The sequence below is a fragment of the Myotis daubentonii genome, chromosome 19 (genome assembly GCF_963259705.1).
Source record: "Myotis daubentonii chromosome 19, mMyoDau2.1, whole genome shotgun sequence".
Taxonomy (NCBI): Eukaryota; Metazoa; Chordata; class Mammalia; order Chiroptera; family Vespertilionidae; genus Myotis; species Myotis daubentonii.
In genome coordinates, this window is record NC_081858.1 from 12,527,650 (window position 1) to 12,547,188 (window position 19,539).

General features: G+C 44.9%; 1 protein-coding gene across 3 annotated transcripts; it reads right to left on the bottom strand.

Moving 5' to 3' along the window:
• Positions 1-2,173: 2,173 nt before the first annotated feature.
• On the bottom strand, positions 2,174-19,061 carry VPS33A (VPS33A core subunit of CORVET and HOPS complexes). Of its 3 annotated transcripts, none has more exons than XM_059676314.1 (14): positions 18,888-19,061; positions 17,038-17,103; positions 16,460-16,587; positions 15,391-15,577; positions 13,002-13,118; positions 11,669-11,843; positions 10,404-10,597; positions 9,194-9,320; positions 8,031-8,098; positions 7,011-7,148; positions 6,271-6,408; positions 3,625-3,657; positions 3,314-3,482; positions 2,174-2,700 (listed from the first exon to the last, which is right to left on the bottom strand). In XM_059676314.1, exons 1-14 carry the CDS (start codon positions 18,987-18,989, stop codon positions 2,519-2,521), a joined length of 1,824 nt encoding a protein of 607 aa, XP_059532297.1. In that variant the 5' UTR covers positions 18,990-19,061; the 3' UTR covers positions 2,174-2,518. The 3 variants fall into 3 exon arrangements, with proteins under 3 accessions (XP_059532297.1, XP_059532299.1, XP_059532298.1); XM_059676316.1 differs by lacking the exon at positions 18,888-19,061 and adding an exon at positions 18,459-18,577; XM_059676315.1 differs by lacking the exon at positions 3,625-3,657 and having other exon boundaries at positions 18,888-19,059.
• Positions 19,062-19,539: the final 478 nt, after the last annotated feature.

Below are 19,539 nucleotides of genomic sequence, written 5' to 3' on the forward strand. Positions count from 1 at the left end.
GTGAAAGAAAGTAAACTTGATGCTGCTGGTGGTTATTTTGGCTTTTGTACTAGTTTGTAGTTACCGTTTCTTTGACCTTAAAAAAAAAAAAAAAAAAAAAAAAAAAGCAGGCAGTGCACACACCAACCCTTTTGTCAACATCATCAGCCAGAAGCAAATGGCTCTTTAATTTGATCAGGATCTCTTATTATCAAATCATTGCCCTGGCCGCAGCTCAGCTAAAAACCAGAGCAGACCATTACCAAGTGCTCAGGAAGTCAGCAAGCAGTAATTGCTCCCCGAGAGAATTGGTCATCTGAAGGGCTTCTGTGCCCTGTGTAGTCCAAGGGAAGAAAGGATGTCTAAGATTATACCTTCATCCCACACCAAAGTAACGGATGAGAAGAAAGGCTATTAAAACACCTGATTCCGGTCCTCTTGACAGCTTACACCCTTCGGATGATGTCTCGAGGCAGCTATATGTTCTAGCGAGCCTCTAGTCACCATCCAATTTTAGGTATTTTACAACAATGGAGGAACTGAAACTAAGAAACATCGCTTAAAGTTCATGTGCATTCATTTAGAAATACAAGAATCTGAGAAATTTTACATTACTGCTGTTTTCTTCAACTGTTTACAAAAAGGCATCCTCCGTTCTCTGTAGCAGCCATCCTTAAATCCCATGGCAATGTAATACATCAGGCCTGGGTCTAACCCACCGTCTGTTCACGTTTCTACTGCTGCCATCTCTATCACAACCGCCCGTCCTGTCTGCAGACAGTTCACTCTGCTATTTATAGCATTTCTTCTTGAATTTAACCCTGCTGACTACAAACACTTCCTCCTGGTGACAGGCAGGTCTTGAACATGCAACTGAGAACAACAGACAAACAGGCACATCATGTACAATCATAATCCATTTCCAGGGAGGGCAGAGCTGGAATGGACTCGCATGGGATCTTCCCTTCCCAGTTCTCTCCAAGAATTCAATGTGCTGTTTTTAATCCACCTTTTTTTCCCCTTTTAAATATATTTTTATTGATTTCAGAGGAGAGGGAGAGGGAGATAGAAACATCGGTGAGAATCGTTAATTGGCTGCCTCCTGCACGCTCCCCACTGGGGATTGGGCCTGCAACCCGGGCATGTGTTCCAACCAGGAATCAAACTGTGACCTCCTGGTTCACAGGTCGATGCTCAACCACTGAGCCACACCAGCCAGGCGAATCTGCCTCCTTTTAACCATTACACTCTTGCTCCACAGTTAACTACAGTTCAAATACTTATTTCTCTGTTGGCAAAAATTCATAAGTGTATAGTAAGACACAGAACAGTGCCTATGTAGACTTCTTTATCTATGCAGACTCCTGGTGTAGCAGAATTATCTACCCAATTAGACAAAAGTCCAGACGTGATGTAAACAATCCCCCTGCTCCAGGAATAAATGTACCATTCACATACCCTTTTCTCAGTAAGGCCACACTCCTTTGAGACAAAGACTGCTTTAAGTATTAAATGAACTGACACAAAAGCGTATAAAATATATATCCACCACTTTCTATTTGCATACAAATGAAGCAATTGATGTTTTTAAGTCTTCTGCGGAATGCATTTGTAGGAGCTGACCTAACTATGCCCTGAGCAGGCAAGTCGAGAGCCACAAGTGAATGCAGACACATGAGACACAACCGAGTATCTGTTCATAGGACAAAGACCCCAGCCAAGGAGACTCAACTGGACTTGAATCCCCAGAGGCAAAAACACTGAGGGACAAAGGTGCATTTCACTCTCTAAGGCAGCCCAAGCTGACCACTGCTGGGGCTCGGAGGTATAAACTAATCTCCGTGGGATAACAAGGATCTGAGAAAGGATTTCTAACACAGGAATCCATTTCATTAAGACCTTTTCCACGTACTGAATGCCAATTAAATTAAACCCAGGACAAGCAAATCTTTTAATTTTTCGTTGTTAATCCTCACCCGACGATAGTTTTTCCATTGATTTTTAGAGTGGGAGGGAGGAAGGGAAGGAGAGAGGAAGAGAGAGAGGAAAAGAGAAGGAGAGAGACACATTGGTTGTTTATCACATGAGCCCCAACCAAGGCTGGGGATTGAACCTGCAACCCAGGTATGTGCCCTTGACCAGGATTCAAACCCTCGATCCTTTGGTACACAGACCAACACTCTAAGCACGTAAGAACACTTTCCACTTTTATTGTTATTTTTACCTGCTTGGTCCCATCTGTGCGGCTGCGTGGATTATCCATACCCACCTTCTTAATATACTTCCACGTCTCTAATGAAGACACGGAGCTGAGACCACAAAACACTGGTATGTCTTTAGGTTGTCTTCTTTCTTCAAGAAGTCAGGAACACAAAAGAGAAGCAGAAGGGAGAAAACAGCAAAATTCAAGAGGCTGACCCCAAAGTCAGTTTTGTGTTCCTGGGTTGTTATTCCTCTGTAGGGCTGTCCTTCCCTCCAGCAACTTCCTCAAAAGGGCAGTTTATGCTGCAGTTTGCTTGTCCAATCCGCTCTGAGCGCCCTACACAGGCTTTTCCATCAGAGACTCTATCCACGTGGCCCCGTTCATTAGTTTAGTGGTGGCAATGACATATTCTGTGCCTCCATCTTCCAACTGGGAGAGAAAGCGCAGGGCAGCGACTTCGGCAAAGGTCACACCGCCGAGGAAAAATATCAGGGTGATTCGGTTTTCCCCCGGTTGACCTAAAATTGAAACGTTTCAGAATTAAGAGTTATATATTACTGGAGCTTCTCTTCCCACCTCTTAAAAACTGCATATTGCCCAGCTGGTGTGGTTCAGTGGTTGAGCATCAGACCATGTGCCAAGAGGCTACCGGTTCCATTCCCGGTCAGGGCACATGCTCTGGTTGTGGGCTCGATCCGAAGTAGGGGGCGTGCAGGAGGCAGCCAATCAATGTTGATGTTTCTCTCTCATTGATGTTTCTATCTATCCCTCTCCCTTCCTCCCTCTCTAAAAAACAATAAAAACATATTTAAAAAACAAAACTGCATCATTCATAAGAAAAAGAAAGTCAAATGTGTCTTGGTCTGACAGTTCACTTGAAACTCAGACACACAATTTTGCTCTCAAATGTTTTTTCTAACTACTGAGATCCTCAACTCCACAGCCGAAAGCTGCTACCCCGAGGGAATAATGGGTCCCCTGCTTACAATATACATTAGCAACTAACAAAAGAGGCAGATTGGACTCTGACTCCCAAGGACTTTACAAATGTATTCTACAAAGCAACTGCATAATACATGAAAACCACACTAACAGCACAGAACGATCTGTAGATCCCGGCTACAGACTCACGTTTCTTTTGCAGTCCCGTGGGCAATGGCTGCCGCTCTTCAAAGTGGGGCCCTGGGAGGATGCGCAGAACTTCCTCAATACTCCGCCAGCCAGGCCGGGAAAGCAGCTGGGCCAGGCGCACACTGAGAGGGGCGTAGCCACTGTACACGTAGGATATGTCGGTGGGATTCTGTGGCATAATTAAAGGGGAAAAAGCCTGTGGGTATAGAGACTCAGAGCCACCTAACCTAAAGTTATTTGATTTGTCTTTGAAGGCAAAGCCACAAATAACCTCCCACATCTTAGCAGCCAGAAGCTCACTTTTGACTCACATTTTGAAAAGCCATGCAGAGCATCTCTAGGGACTGGAGATGAAAATTGTTACTTCATTTGGCAAGAAACTTTTTGGAGGGTAACTTGGCACTCTAGCTGGGTAACAATGTGCATAATCTTTGAACCCAGAAATTCTACTTTTAGGCATTTATCCTGCAGAGGGGCTGGCACACCAGGGGAGACCAGACCAAAGCACCAATAGTAACTGCAACACCATCTGTACCAGGAAAAGACTGGGAACACCTGAATTACTAGCAATAGAAACCTGTTAAATTATAAAGATGGCATATATGTAGAACCACCTCATAACAATTACAAAGAACTTTAAAAAAACAAGGCAGGCTGGCTGTTGTGGCTCAGGGGTTGAGCGTCAACCTATGAACCAGGAGGTCACGGTTCGATTCCTGGTCAGGGCACATGCCCGGGTTGCAGGGTTGCGGGCTGGATCCCCAGTAGGGGGTGTGCAGGAGGCAGCCAATCAATGATTCTTTCTCATCATTGATATTTCTATCTCCCTTTCCCTTCTTCTCTGAAATAAAAAAATATATATTAAAAGACACATATCTTTTGAGAGCAATTATGGTGGCAATTGGGTTGGTTTAATAGTAAATACTAGTATATTGTGCGGGTAAGTTTGATTTTTAAAAAACATATGATTTCAGAAACCCGTGGACATAAAGCGTGTATCTTGTATGACTTTTTCTGGCTAAGTTATAAAATTATGTTTTTTTCTTTCTCCATGTTAAGCAAAGGAGTATCTTTAAAACACAGGGCCTTATTTAAGAATGCCATGTTGGGCTTTGGGGGTTGTTCTACCTTTCTATTAGAAGGGGAGTTCACTTTGACCATGACTCTCTGCTTCAATAGTAACTACAGGTTTTAAGTGTGGGTTTATCTCTGTTCTTACCTCTGCCATCAGAAATGGTTCTTGTCCCGAAAGCTGTGGCTGCAACCTCTAGAAATGTAACAACCAACTTCCCATCCCCATGCTGCCCTTGTGTTCCTTTGCTTAGTGAAGGATTTTGTGTCAATACATGAGCTGGAAAGTTGGCTTGTATCTCGTTTGTTTGTTTTCCCAGGGTTTCTCCTCTAGACTCAAACCATGAAACTACATCCCATAAAGAGTTTCTTTTCTTATTTACTGATTCCCTCTTCTCATTATGTGACTCACTGAATACAAAATTGTACCATCGCAGGACCTCAGAGAAATCTAGTTATTATTTTACCTTGATGCAGATTAGCTTATAAATCATTCCGCAATGATGAATAGCCTTAGTCTTAGGCTCTCCTGAGAAACGCTGTTTGCCACTTCTCTTCACAAATGGTTACTGTATTTTTAATGTCTGTTTCACGTGATAAAAGACATACTGTATTTAATTCTAGTGAAATATGTTAGGATGTGGTCAGGGGTGGATTTTGATTTAGTTTTGTTATGAATTTACAGATATTATTTTATCAGGGTACTTTTTTGCCTCTCAGAGACATCAAGAAATGCTTATTTCTAATTATTGCAAGTTATTATAACTATTATAATTGTTGTTAATAGAAATAAACCTTTATTTAAATGTAAGCCCTGACACATTGATTCTAATTAAAATGTAAGCAAAAACAGAAAAATAAATAAAGAGGCAGATCACAGGATGACCTTCAAGAGACAGTGGACACGATGAGTGGGGTGGGAGCAGCAGGTCAGAACGGTGAAGAGAGCCAAACTAAAGTATCATTTACATTGTACAACACAGAAATTAAGTCTCTATATTGCAAATGGGGAAAAATAATCCAATTTTGCTGCAGATAGAGGAGACAGTCTAATTACTAGTTTTTGTTGCAAGAGGCAGCCTAATGAAACACCAAGAGAGAATATAAGAGAAAGAAGTTTAGGAAGAGTGGAATCAACCATACATGCAAAACAAAGTGCACCTGCTCTGGCGGTCACTGGTGTGCATCATCTACGTGAAAGTGTTTGTATAGTCACAGAACCTTTCTGGGAGGGTTAAAAAGTGGGTTAGGGTTACAGCTGCCTTTGAGGGGAAACTGGGGTTAGATGTGGAAGGAACCTAACTTTACTGTCTGCCTTACTTTTGCACAAGCTGACTTTTCACCACACACGCTGGGTTCCTCCCAGATCCTCTCTGCCCTTCTTGGCTCTGAGCCCAGGAGGTAGACTGCGGGCTCTGCACCAACGCACTCCAAGTCCTCTGTTTGGGTTGGGCCAATGGGAGGCACCAAATCAGCACGGAGAGTGGGCAGCAGTGAGGTCAGGGTTTTTCCACCCTGGCTTCCTCTTTGTGACTCAGCTGGAGGCTGGCTGTGTCCCTCGAGTAGAGGCCTGTCACCCCTCGTCTTGTCAGACGGCCTCTCCATTTACCTCTTCTGACTGGCACAGGTTTCTGGAACAGCTCGCTCTCCTTGCCCTCAGGACTTGCCTGGTAAGGGCTGCCCACTGCACTGCCTCTCACCGCCTCCGCTCCAACCTCCCTTTATGACACTCTCCTCAAACTACCCAGTGGAAGAGCGCCCCGTTTCCTGCTGGGATTCTGACAGACATAACTCACAAATGCATTACTTTTTCACATTAGAACACTGTTGTCCCCAGAGACTGTTAACCAGTTACTGGCTGAGCTGGCGTGAGAAGGGTGCCTTACTTGTTCATTGACGTCATCCATCCAGAGGCGTAGGGTTTTCCGGATTGTCGGGTAATTGTTCCTGCCCCCCATCTGCGGTTTCAGGAGGCCAGCCTTCTCCAGGTTGTGTAAGGTCAAAATGTGCTCATAGCCGTACGTCTGCAAGACAAGTCGTTCGGCCTGGATGTCAGATCAGGAAAAGGCTTCTGCCACTTTCATAAAAGAGCACCTCTGGTAAATCGACTAGCTCTGTTCTCCAGGGCACACCACTGAGGTCCAGGTGATGACTGACCCCACGTGGGCACGGGGAAAGGACCTGTCCTAAAACTGCCTGTCCGTCACAATTAACCCAGCTCATTGTTTCCGAGAGGGATTTCATGTATTCAGAGTCAAAATTTATGGGCCCAACTTAAATGAGCAGATTTTGGAAGTCTTTTTTTTTTTTTTTAATTGTTTTCCCCCTTGGCAAATTAGTAATTTAAAAATATACTGACCTAGTCCGGCTTGCATGGCTCAGTGTTTGAGTGTCAACCTATGAACCAGGAGGTCACGGTTTGATTCCCAGTCAGGACACATGCCGGGTTGCGAGCTCAATCCCCAGTGTGGAGAGTGCAGGAGGCAACCGATCAATGATTCTCTCATCACTGATGTTTCTATCTCTCTTACCCCCTCTCCCTTCCTCTCTGAAACCAATAAGAATATATTAAATATATATATATTTATACATGTGTGTATGCTCACACACAAACACACACACTGACCTGGAGAATTTCTCTTTTGTAATAATCCAGAACCTTTTGTTTGAGTCCACTATTGCACACCGACTGGAGGCAAACAAGTCTTAACACCTTGATCAGTGAATGCTTCTGGGCAATACAGTCCTCAATGTAACCATTGACCTGGAAACAAAGCACAGTCAGACCTATACCATCACCTGGTTTGGGGACCTCAAGAACTTAATATATACAATTATTTTTAAAAAATCAAATAAAAGAGATATGTGGGAGAATGACCCCCTCCCCAATCCCCCATTCCCTAAGCCCCCTCCAGCCCCTGGCATACACACCCCAGTCACCAGGAGCATAAGGCCAGTGAGGACACATTCAACAATCTAGATGCCCATCTGGGCTCATCTGTCTCTATGGACAATGTCCTGAGAGGCATGTGTGACCTAGTCTATCCCAGTAAAGTGGCAATTTATCAGTAACAGGAATGTTTTTAGAAGATGGAAGTTTTCATAAAATGAATCATTTTAAAGTTACTAAAGAGGTGACTACGTAAAGAAATATATGACCAATTCTCTCTGCAAGCAAGTATCTCAATTTGCCTATGATAGCCCTTAAAGCTCTGATTTTGGGGCTGGGTCTCACCTCTCCGTGCATCGCAGGAAGTGCTCTCCAAAGAGTGACGTGAAATACCTGTTACTGATAAAATCTGTATTTTCACTTTTTTTTTTTAGTATATTTTATTGATTTTTTACAGAGAGGAGGGGAGAGGGATAGAGAGCTAGAAACATCAATGAGAGAGAAACATCAATCAGCTGCCTCCTGCACACCCCCTACTGGGATATGCCTGCAACCAAGGTACATGCCCTTGATCGGAATCGAACCTGGGACCTTTCAGTCTGCAGGCCGATGGTCTATCCACTGACCCAAACTGGTTAGGGCTTCACATTTTGCATTTGCTCTTAAAAATACAATGGAGTCAAAGCCATTGCTTTTCTAGCTATGGCCTTATGTTTGATACAGTATCATTATTTGTTAGTTTAATAGTTCACGAACCTTATCGGTGTCTATTCCAGACATAAACTCCTGCTCCACTGTCAACTTATCAAAGAAGTCTTCAGAAGCTAAAATGTAATTAAGAGATTTGCAACTTAGAAATCAAATAAATGTCCTCTTATTTGAGTGATGTGCGTTTATGAACAGAGCATGATTAAGAAACAAGATATGCCAAAAAGCAAGCAGGCCATAGGCTGAAACAGGCTCCTGGTAAAAATCTTCTGAAAGCATGGAAACCCTACGACCCTGCATCCCTAAGCTCCATCTAGATGGAGTGGACCCCAAACCCATTTGCTATCCTCAAAACTCAAAAATATTGCCTCAGTATCAGTGAAAGCTAATTTCCCCAAAGCATTGCATCATCAGATTCAACCTAGTTTCACCCAATTTCTATCCAACATTGTGCTGTATCTAAGATTCAAAGTGTACTTCATAGTACAGGGCACTGACCAATCTCCTAGGCAGCTTTTACAGCCTGAGTTTTAAAGAATAAGCTTGTCTTTAGTTTAATATACACCCTCTGAGCTCTTTCAAAACACTCACTGTATGCTGTAGACCAATTCTGTGGAAAGTTTTCAAGGGAAAAACAAAAACAGAAACAGAAACATCCCATTGCTCTAATTAAATAATCCTTAATAATAGAAGAAGAAAAAAAACTAGAGTAAAAAATTAACTGCCTCATATTATGGTGGCAAACTTATGGAAAACTTTTGCTCCCTCTTATTGGCATCCCAAAAAGTTTACCAGATGATTACATTATTTTATTTTTTTTTAATATATTTTATTGATTTTTTACAGAGAGGAAGGGAGAGAGATAGAGAGTTAGAAACATCGATGAGAGAGAAACATCGATCAGCTGCCTCCGGCACATCTCCTACTGGGGATGTGCCCGCAACCCAGGTACATGCCCTTGACCGGAATCGAACCTGGGACCTTTCAGTCCGCAGGCCGACGCTCTATCCACTGAGCCAAACCGGTTTCGGCGATGATTACATTATTTTAATAATCAAAAGAAACGTGCTCACCACGAATGGCGCACTTTTAACTGTGAACATGTGTTCGCTTAATTAACCCTGAGAATCATGCTGGTGCCCATGGCCACCTGGCAGACACTGGGTAGGTCTGTGAGGCAGCCCAGGCGAACCTCATCCCTGGATACTCACTAGTGACATCTTTGATCAGCTCTGCGATTGAGGTGTGGTTCGCCAGCGAGCCTCTGGCGGCCTGCATGTGGGGCAGCTGGGAGACGAACTGCTTAATCTCCCCCACCGTCTTGGCGTTGTGCCTCTCCTGAAATGGGCAGAACCACCGAGAAAGGAAGATACTCACTGTCAGGAGCTCTGTTCTTTGTTTTGTTTAGTTGAGTTTAATATGGCAAAAAGAATGGGATACAATTGAATCGGGCCAAACCCAGCTCCAACATCACATGGAAAACCAGAAAAGGTCCGTTCACCGTGCCTGTTCACGGTGCTGGTGCTTCTGTACCAAGCAAATGTCTGTGGTTTTCTCTTCCCAGGTGCCGGTTCATGCTGGGAACAGTATTTTGTGGGCATCTGAGTATATGTGGGGGGACAGTATTGGGTAAACCACAGACATTTTGCAGTAAAACACTAAAAGCACTATGTTAAGAGGACATAAACAGCAAGTTCCTTCTATAACGGGAAGGAAAGAGCCATTCTTCTTACTGAGTCTTACTAGTAATTTTGAATAATGTCCTTGAACAAAGTGAACCTCGCTTAGTGATGACAAAATATTTTTTTGTAAAATTGAGTCATTTAAACCAAAAGTAACATCAAAAACATGAAAATCAATTAAATGGATGTAATTCCTAAGAGAGATGAAATCTGGAAATACATCCTCAGTGGAAAATTAGCTTTCAAAAGTTCTCCAAATTCATGTCCCTAAAGCCTAAGTATTCCATCTACATCGCACTGATTGTCACGGTTCAAAATCAACCTGAACCCAGAATGAAGCAGGGACCAGGCAGGAGCCGACAGGAAGCTGATAATGAAGCTGCCAATTTCAAAGCTCCCGCCGCTGGGGATTTCACTCTCATTATCACCCACCATGGCTGCAGGGGCCTCTGCCACCAGCATGTTGGTCAACCTGGGGAGTTTTCACCCCAAATTGCAAGTTCTATTACAGAGGATCTTTTATTTATAGTACAGCTGGCTTCTTCTTACGTGGGGTAGGAAATAATAAAAAAGGAGGGAAAACAAGTATTTATGGCAAAAGCTTATAAACTGCAAACACTGCCTGCCCCTCCCCAAAAAGGGGGGAAAAACTTAACAGAATACCTTTCTCCTAGGGGAGAAGTTAAAAGGGCGGTCTGGCCTGTGACAGGAGCAGCAGGTGACAACCACACCAGCTCACCTCAAACGCAGCCGAGATCACCTTGGCTTTCTTGCTAAGCACGGAGCCCACGGCGTTGAAGTTCTTGTCTCGGATCTCGGCGTACAGCTCCTCCGCAGAGTTCAGCTGAAGCTTCTTGGCTTCCGTGGGAAGATCCTTACCGCCATCGCCCTGTTTCTTGGGCGCGAATTTCTCTGGAGGTAACTTCACGTAACCTGGACAGCACGGACGGGAGCAAGCGCCTGTGTGCACCTCCTGGGAGAACCTCTCACAGCCCAGGCACAGAGCAGAATTTTCCCATCAGGACACATAAGCCGCCTTGACCAAAAAATGGTGCACAGCACTGAGGTTTTGACTTTTCCATGATCAAAGCAGACTCGGATCATAAGTAAATCAGTCAGGATTGTTATCAAGACTTCCTCCAATTTTAAATGCTGACAGAAACAAGCATCATGTGGGCCGAAAACAAGCACGCTGGTGACCTTTGACCTAAGATTCTGTCAAGCCTAAACTCTTGCAGGCCTTCCGTCTTCCCTCCAGTGTCTTCAACCGCCCGTATCAGCCTTTCCCCTAGAGCAGTGGTTTTCAACCTGTGGGTCGCGACCCCTTTGGGGGTTGAACAACCCTTTCACAGGGGTTGCCTAAGACCATCGGAAAACACATATATAATTACGTATTGTTTTTGTGATTCATCACTATGCTTTAATTATGTTCAATTTGTAACAATGAAAATACATCCTGCATATCAGATATTTACATTACGATTCATAATAGTAGCAAAATTAGTTATGAAATAGCAACGAAAATAATTTTATGGTTGGGGGTCACCACAACATGAGGAACTGTATTAAAGGGTCTCGGCATTAGGAAGGTTGAGAACTACTGCCCTAGAGTGACGTTCCCAGCTACATTCTCTGCTTTAGCAAGCTGGTCGCCTGTCATTCCCTGCTTTGATGATGCTGCCTGCGCCTCACCAGCACCACCCTCGACACTCTCTCCCTTTCCAAACCCACCCCAGGCCACCTCTCCCAGCTTCCCGAACGGCTGCAGTGCTGCCTGATTTAACCCCAGGCCTCTGCTCACAGGGCACAAGCACAGTCCTCACATTATACATTGGCCAGTCCGTTCACTTGGACACTGTTTACCTCTAGTGTCTAAAAGTCAAAAGCAGTATTTTCATATTTTCAAATATTCTCTGAGTTATATGCAAAGAAAGCACCTTCAACAAAATGACCGTTATTTTTGCCAAATGACCTATTAGTAAAAATAGATGGCACTTTACTTACTGTTCTGAATACCATAAATTTCATCAATGAGTCCTTCATATGTAAGCTGAGTGGCAAGGGGTGTTAACAAGTCCACATTTCGATCGAGCAGTAAGAGATTATCAAAAACAGGAAATACGGAATTCTGGCTTCCTGTGAACTCTCTCTTCATCCTGATCATCATATTGGCCACTTGCTGGAAATAAAATATTGGATCAGGTGGGACCCTCCTGAGAATGAGCCGATTTTAAAATTGGTTAAAAACAGAAAGACAATCAGAAAAGTAAAAAAAGAGAAAAACTGTGGAATGGTGCGATAGATAAGAAATTAGCAGCTACAGAAAGCATTTGCTGCTGACCACCCGTCCCAACACTCACACTGTGGCCAAGGGCAACCGCTATTTCTCAATGGGACACAAAATCAGGGACAGTCTATCTGTGTTATTCCTGGTAACTGTGTTCTATAAAGTCATGTGAACAGGAGTTGGCGAGTACTGAGCCACGGCTCCTGGCGGAAACAGGGGGGGAGGTTCCTGTGGGCTCTGGTCACATTTCCGTCAACTGGTCAACATGTAACCTTGTTTAATGTGCTGCTGTTTAAAGACACTTTAAAATCTATTGTTGAGCCTGACCTGCATGGCTCAGTGGTTGAGCATCGACCTATGAACCAGGAGGTCATGGTTCGATTCCCAGTCAGGGCATATGCCCAGTTGCGGGCTTGATCCCCAGTGTGGGGCTTGCAGGAGGCAGCCGATCAATGATTCTCTTTCATCATTGACGTTTCTATCTCTTTCTCCCTCTCCCTTCCTCTCTGAAATCAATAAAAACGTATTTTAAAAAAAGATATATTGTTGATTCACTGACAGTGAGCTCACAGCCCAAAGGCACCCTCACTCACACCTGAATGAAGCTAGCCCAACGTTTTCTCAGGAGGCTTACCACAACCTTTCTGTGCTCGGACACTAGACAACCTTCCACTACGCATACGGACCGTTTTAACAGCAAATCACCAATAAGAAGCACAAAGATGCAAAAGATGTGGCGTTAAGCAGAGTGGCCCGGGTAGTGGCAGCAGGGACACTGTGTGCAGTAGGAGCGGAAACGAGAGGGCAGAGCAGCACTTTGTTCGACCTCAGCTGCCAACATGCCCACTGGGCAACTCAAATAGTTCGCTGTTTTGGGCAAGTCTACAAAACATTGAATGTCACTCTGGGGGTTATGAGTAAGTTTTAGCAAGTAGGCGAGTTCCCAAATCAAAGGATTAGCGGGACTTGTTTATAAATGGCTTCCCACTCCTTCCCCCTTCTTGGGTTCGAGGGGCTTCCTTCACCACCAGAAACACGGCCGTTTCTCACCCGGGCGCACTCTCCTTTCCCGAAGATCTGGGGGATGGTCCCGTACAGAGCCTGCAGGGTCATCAGCCCCTTGGCCGCATGGTAGAGGCTGGTCTGGTCGCTCTCCAGGTAGCACTCCTGCGGGGAGAAATGGAAGGTCACTGTCAGGCCACGATCACCTGGGTGCCCACCCCTGTCGGGTACTGGGACTCCACTTTGCCGGGGAAACAGGAGATGGGACCCAAGTCCCTTTTACAAAGCTGTTGTTCAGCACTCTAGGCCAGTGGTGAGCAAACTGCAGCTCATGAGCCACATGCGGCTCTTTGACCCCTTGAGTGTGGCTCTTCCACAAAATACCACGTACGGGTGCACACGTACAGTGAGATTGAAACTTCGTGGCCCATGAGCAGAAGTCAGTATTTTGTGGAAGAGCCACACTCAAGGAGCCAAAGAGCCACATGTGGCTCGCGAGCCACAGTTTGCTGACCACTGCTCTAGGCCACAGGGCCAACAGCTCAGCTCTCAGGGTACAGCTGTGGAAGCAATTCTCTGGGGGGTGGAACCTTCTGCAAGAAAAGGGTTCACCAGGCATGCCAGCTCTCAGTTTGTCAGCTCGCGAGTAAATTACTGATTAATAAAGGCTTACACGGGTTCTCCCATTCGCCAGGGTGAATATAAACTGGGGTAGGACATTCTGGGAGGGCCACATGCTAGTACTCACAAATGTGAGCGTTCTTTGACCCCTAAAGTCCCAGATGACCACACAACAGAATACTTTGCAGTTTTACAAACATGAGGCAGCTTTTCACATGTACCGGCAACAAATGACGGCCGTAAACATTATGAGCATTAAACTAGAACTGGAATCCCCACATTTTGTACAGTTGAATGATGGAGATGATCATCAGCCTGCAAGCATGGAAAGTGTAGAGCGCTAAATTATGCTTGCAGTTTAACAGTCACATAAATAGCCCGCCAGGGTGGCTCAGCAGTTGAGCACTGCCTCATGAACCAAGAAGTCACCAGTTTGATTCCCGGTCAAGGAATATGCCCAGCTTGCGGGCTCGATCCCCAATAGGGGGCGTGCAGGAGGCAGCTGATGGATAATGTTTCTCTCTCTCATTGGTGTTTCTATCTCTCTATCCCTCTCCCTTCCCCTCTCTCTAAAAATCAATAAAAACATGTTTTAAAAAATCACATAAATAAGTAAGACGCAACTTCATCAGAAATCAGGATTGAATTTAACATTAGGTAGAACTCTTAGCTTTACCATCTAGGCAAAATGCTTGTTTTCTTAACTGAATCCTTAAGTGAACACACAAAGCCCAGGGCTCAAAGTTCTCAGCAGCAAATAATTCTGCCCTTCTTTGCAAATCCCTGATTAAATAAACAGGAGCTCGCGCCTCTGGGCAGGTTTTGTCATGCCAAGACACGTTTCCTAGCTGCTGCCAATTCACATTAATTACACGTGTGAATTAATTATGAGCATACCGTTATAGATACGTGACAAAGGAAATACGGCAAAATGTTAATTCCAGAATCTAGGTCAATGGTTCTCAACCTTCTGGCCCTTTAAATACAGTTCCTCATGTTGTGACCCAACCATAAAATTATTTTCGTTGCTACTTCATAACGGTAATGTTGCTACTGTTATGAATCATAATGTAAATATCTGATATGCAGGATGGTCTTAGGCAACCCCTGTGAAAGGGTCATTCAACCGCCAAAGGGGTCGCGACCCACAGGTTGAGAACTGCTGATCTAGGTGATGGGTATGTGGGCGCTCCCTCTATAATTCTTTCAACTTTTCTCTATGTTTGAAATTTGGAGAGAAAAAAAAAAAAAGAGTCCAGCTCTGGCCAGTGTGGCTCAGTTGGATGAGTGTCATCAGATGCACTCGTAAGGTTGCCAGTTCAATTTGCGGTCAGAGCATATACCCAGGTTGTGGGTTCGATCCCAGGTCAGGGTGAGTACAGGAGGCAACCAATCGATGTCTCTCTCTCACATCGATGTTTTTTTCTCTTTCTCTTCCTCTCTCTTTAAAATCAATAAAAACATTTTTTTTTAAATGTAACTACTTTTTCACTGGAAATGTCTACCCGGTATAAAGGTATTATAATTAAAGTTAAAAGCCAAGCCTCAGACTGGGAGAAGACACTAGCAGCTTTTATAATCCACAATGATAAGTACCCAAAATATATAAAGAATTCTTCAAAAAGAAAAAATGGGCAAAGAATAATGAACAAGCAATTTGCTAAAAAGAAAAATCTTAAACATTAATATACCTATGGAAAAGCTCAGCTTCCAGTAACCAAGGAAATGCAAGTTAAACAATAGCCTGGACACTGTCATCCTCGTAAATTTGGCAAAAGTGTAAGTCTGACACTAAGAAAGAAAATACCAAACATACTTTGAAGGCTCCCTCTGACTCCATGGATAAGAGATCCCCGTCGAAGGGAATGAGATCCAAGCTATACTCCTCCCTGTGAATAAAGGAGCCCAAAACACCCAGATCCTTCAGCCGCTGTTCACACAATAGGCTGCGTCGTGGCACAAACAAAATGTGGAAATCTCTCGCTGGGCCACGTCTGTCTTCACTGCAAAAGAGGTAACGTTTGTTAGTTTATGAGCTCTTTAAAGTCACAAACTATTTTATTTATATTATTCCCAGAGCCTGGTCCTATGTCTGGTACACAGCAGGCACTAAATAAATGTTGGCTAAATATACCAATATTGACTTTCAGACCCAAATTGTTACCGTTGCTCTCTCTTTTTTTTTTCCCCCTGAAAGGAAAGCAACATTGATTCATTGCCACACAACTTTGTAATGCATTTTCTAGCATCCTCTCAAACTATTTATGGGGCACTAAAGCTTTTAGGTTTATTGAAACAGGATATGTGTGTCTTCCTGAAAACAAATGGCTCTTTAAACCAAACCAATGCAGATACAGGTCTTACATGAAAATGAAAGATCATTCTTGACTGCCCTCTGCACTCTCCTTCACAGTGAACTTCCCAAAATAGCCCATTTGCTTTTAAGGTTTTAGGGGCCACACCAATCAATTGTACCAGAGTGCAGACCGGGCTGGGACAACTTCCTCTATAAAGCGATGTTGTATTAAATTTTAATCAGCTCTTACTTATTCTGCTTATGAGATTCAGGAACATTATATTTAGTATACTGAAAAACAACCATTAGAGGTTTTTCTTTTGTTCTTTTTAATTAGGGTCCCTTATACTAATGCAGGTCCAAATATTTAGCTGTCCTATAAAAGAATGGGGTTATGTGATGACACCCTGCCCCCAAAACTGTTTGAACAACTTCACAAGTGTCCCATCCCCCCCCCCCCCATCCTTTCATGCCTGCCCCCGTTTTCAAAAGACCACCTTCCAATGCACAGGCAAGAGAGTGGGGTTGCAATGAGGAGCTCAGTACATTAAGACCACCTGGAGGACCAAACACAAGGTCTGAGAAATACCTGAGCACATTTTCAGCAATTATATCCATCAATTCTAGCCTGGGTCTGACAAAAAAAATAATATTCTTGACATCGGCTGCAGGCAAACGACTTCCTTTAAGGGTGAACATTTTTTCCACTTCATGTTCCTAGGAAAACATACACAAAAGTTTAACAAAAAACCTGTCTTTACCTGTCATATCCAGACTCAGACATCCTACCCTCATAGCCAAATGCTCTTAGTACTTAATTACCCAAATTTAGATTCCCCAAAGCCAGATGTATAAAGCACCAAGTGTCAGGATGAAATCACTGTTATTGTATCTGAATTCAAATGACTCTCACATGAGTACCTATCAGAGACACCAGGTAATAGTCATATAATACAATGTTAGTAATTTCCCTAGAATTAGAATCAGTTTAGCATCTCCGGCCAAAGGATCACTGTATACAAAATGTTAGCCAAGAATTAGTATCTGTGTTTACAAAGACCAAACAGCTTTATAAGCTAATTGTTCAGGAGAAAATGTGAAATTCCATTCTTATTTCAAAAATGCATAATTATTAATCCCTCAACAAAGCCAGAATAGCTCACTTACCTTCAGTAGTGAATACTGTGCAATCAGGCCAAATGGTCCTGTGAGGTACTCATCCCAAACTATTGCCTAAAAGAGGAAGAAACATTCTTATTACGGTTACTATCAGGAATGTCAACAATATCAACAGAAAATAGCAGTTATACATAGTAGGATTCTCTGCTTCAAACTCTGAATTAAAAAAAAAAATCAAGTATTTTTATTGATTTCAGAGAGGATAGGAGAGGGAGAGAGACAGAAGCATCAATGATGAGAATTATTGAGGTGTTGCCTCCTGCACGCCCCCTACTAGGGATGGAGCCCACAACCCAGGCATAATATACCCTTGACCAGAATCGAACCTGGGACCCTTCAGTCCACAGGCCAATGCTCTATCCACTGAGCCAAAATTTCAACAGACTCTGATCACATTCATAACCTGCAGGTCTAAAGAAAAACAGCAAGGCAAGGGATGGTACTAGTGGTCACGGGAAAGTTAAGACTTCATCACTGTCCTCAACAGAAAGGAGCTGCAATGTGCTGTGTACCTGTGTCGTGCTATTACTGGATTAAACCATATGAAAACTGCCAGTGGCAACAGTTCAACCTAGTATTATTTATATATATATATATATATATATATATATATATATATATATATATATATGTCTCATAATCCAATTAGATAAAAATTAAAACCTCTGATGTAGGTATTACAAATCTTATTTTAGCAGAAGAAGAGTTGAAAAGGCTCAGAAAATTTAAGTAACATGTTCAAGGCCACAGAGTGACCTTGCAGCCAATATACTAAAGAGCTAATATGGTAATTAGGTCTGATGGTGGATTGACCTTTCAGAACTACGAGTGGCCGAGGGGGGTCGCCAGGGCCAGCAGGGCCAAGCCCCCTGCACGAATTTGTGCACCGGGCCTCTAGCGTAACATAAGGGAGTCAGAACTCCACCTGAGGCCTTCACGGCCCCACAGGTCATTGCTCCGGGCTCCTGGGAGCATTTCTACTGCTGAACTCCAGGATCGTTTCTTTTCCTTGGAACTGACGCTTTTATTGAGACAAGTGTAGGGAACATTCGGTTGTAAGAAGTGCTCCAGAGGCATCCTCCCTCCTACACTTCACCCAGTTTCCAACGGCGACATGGTCCAATCTCACAGCAGGGCACTGGCAGTGACCCCATCCATGACCTGACTCCCGGCTGAGCATCCTTTCTGGAGCCCGAACGGGGGATGCGGAATTTAGCCCGTTTGCTCCTCTCATGGCTGCTGGCACCCACTCGCCTGCTTGGCTTTCTCTTCTTCCTAAGACGGGACCCTGGGTTCCCTCCGTCCTCCTTTTCCGGTCAGAGTTTTACCGCCAGGAACTCAGGGGGAGGGGGGAGCGGGTAGGTTCTCGGGGGAGAGGTAATGGTATCAGTCGGAAGTCCCTGACCTACAGTTTCTGCTTCCACCGTGAACTGGGTGCTAACAGGACGGTCCGGGGAAAACCTCAAGTGACAACTTTTCTCGTCATCGCGCGCGCAGCGGGGGATCCGGCGTTGGTGCTCCAGGGACTTGCCCACGTCTGATTCGTTCCGACACCCATGATCCTGGTAACGCGAGGCATCGTCACCCCACCCGCGCGGTGTCTGCAGGACACCGGACGTAAGCTGGTCACAGGGGCCGAGACAACACGGCGGCGGCCTCTGCTGCCACAAAACAGCGCGATGCCACGCGGAGTCCGGGCTGTCTGCCCCGGGGCCCGCCGCCTGCTCGCCTCCGGGGAAGCTCCAGGTACCTCAGCCAACGGGAGCCCGAGCGGTCGGACCTGAGGAGGCCAGGCCGGACGGGGCTTCAGGGCGCCGCGGCTACCTCCCGCCCCTCACCTTGCTTCCCGCGCACTTGTCCAGGAATTCGCGCAGCTCGCGACGCACCGCCTCGCGCAGCACGTTCAGGTTCACTCGTCCGTAGGACAGGTGCGCCGCCATCTTGCCCCGCCGCCCCCCCTTTCTCTCCTCATCCAAGCGCGTCCCCTCTGCCCCTTCCGCGGGCCGCAGGCGGAGTCACGTGGCAGCGCGTTCACGTGACCACGCTGGCGTCGGCACGCGAACCTGGAAACCCAGCCGGCGGGCCCCCGCGGCGCCTCCAGGCCCTAGCGCCGCCCGGTTCTTCTCTAACGCTGTCTCCTCGTGGAAGTCGCTGGGCTCTGACAATTGAGTTTAAAGGCGGAGACTGGCTCCTGCTTGTTCCGTTCAGCGGTTCTCAACCTGTGGGTCGCGACCCCTTTGGCGGTCGAACGACCCTTTCACAGGGGTCGCCTAAGACCATCCTGCATACCAGATATTTACAGGACGATTCATAACAGTAGCAACATTACAGTTATGAAGTAGCAACGAAAATAATTTTATGGTTGGGTCACAACATGAGGAACTGTATTTAAAGAGCCAGAAGGTTGCGAACCACTGGAAGTGTTAAAAATCTCTACTTTCATCTTAGCAGCGAGTGTACTCGCTGTAAAACGGTAATTTGAAGCTAAAC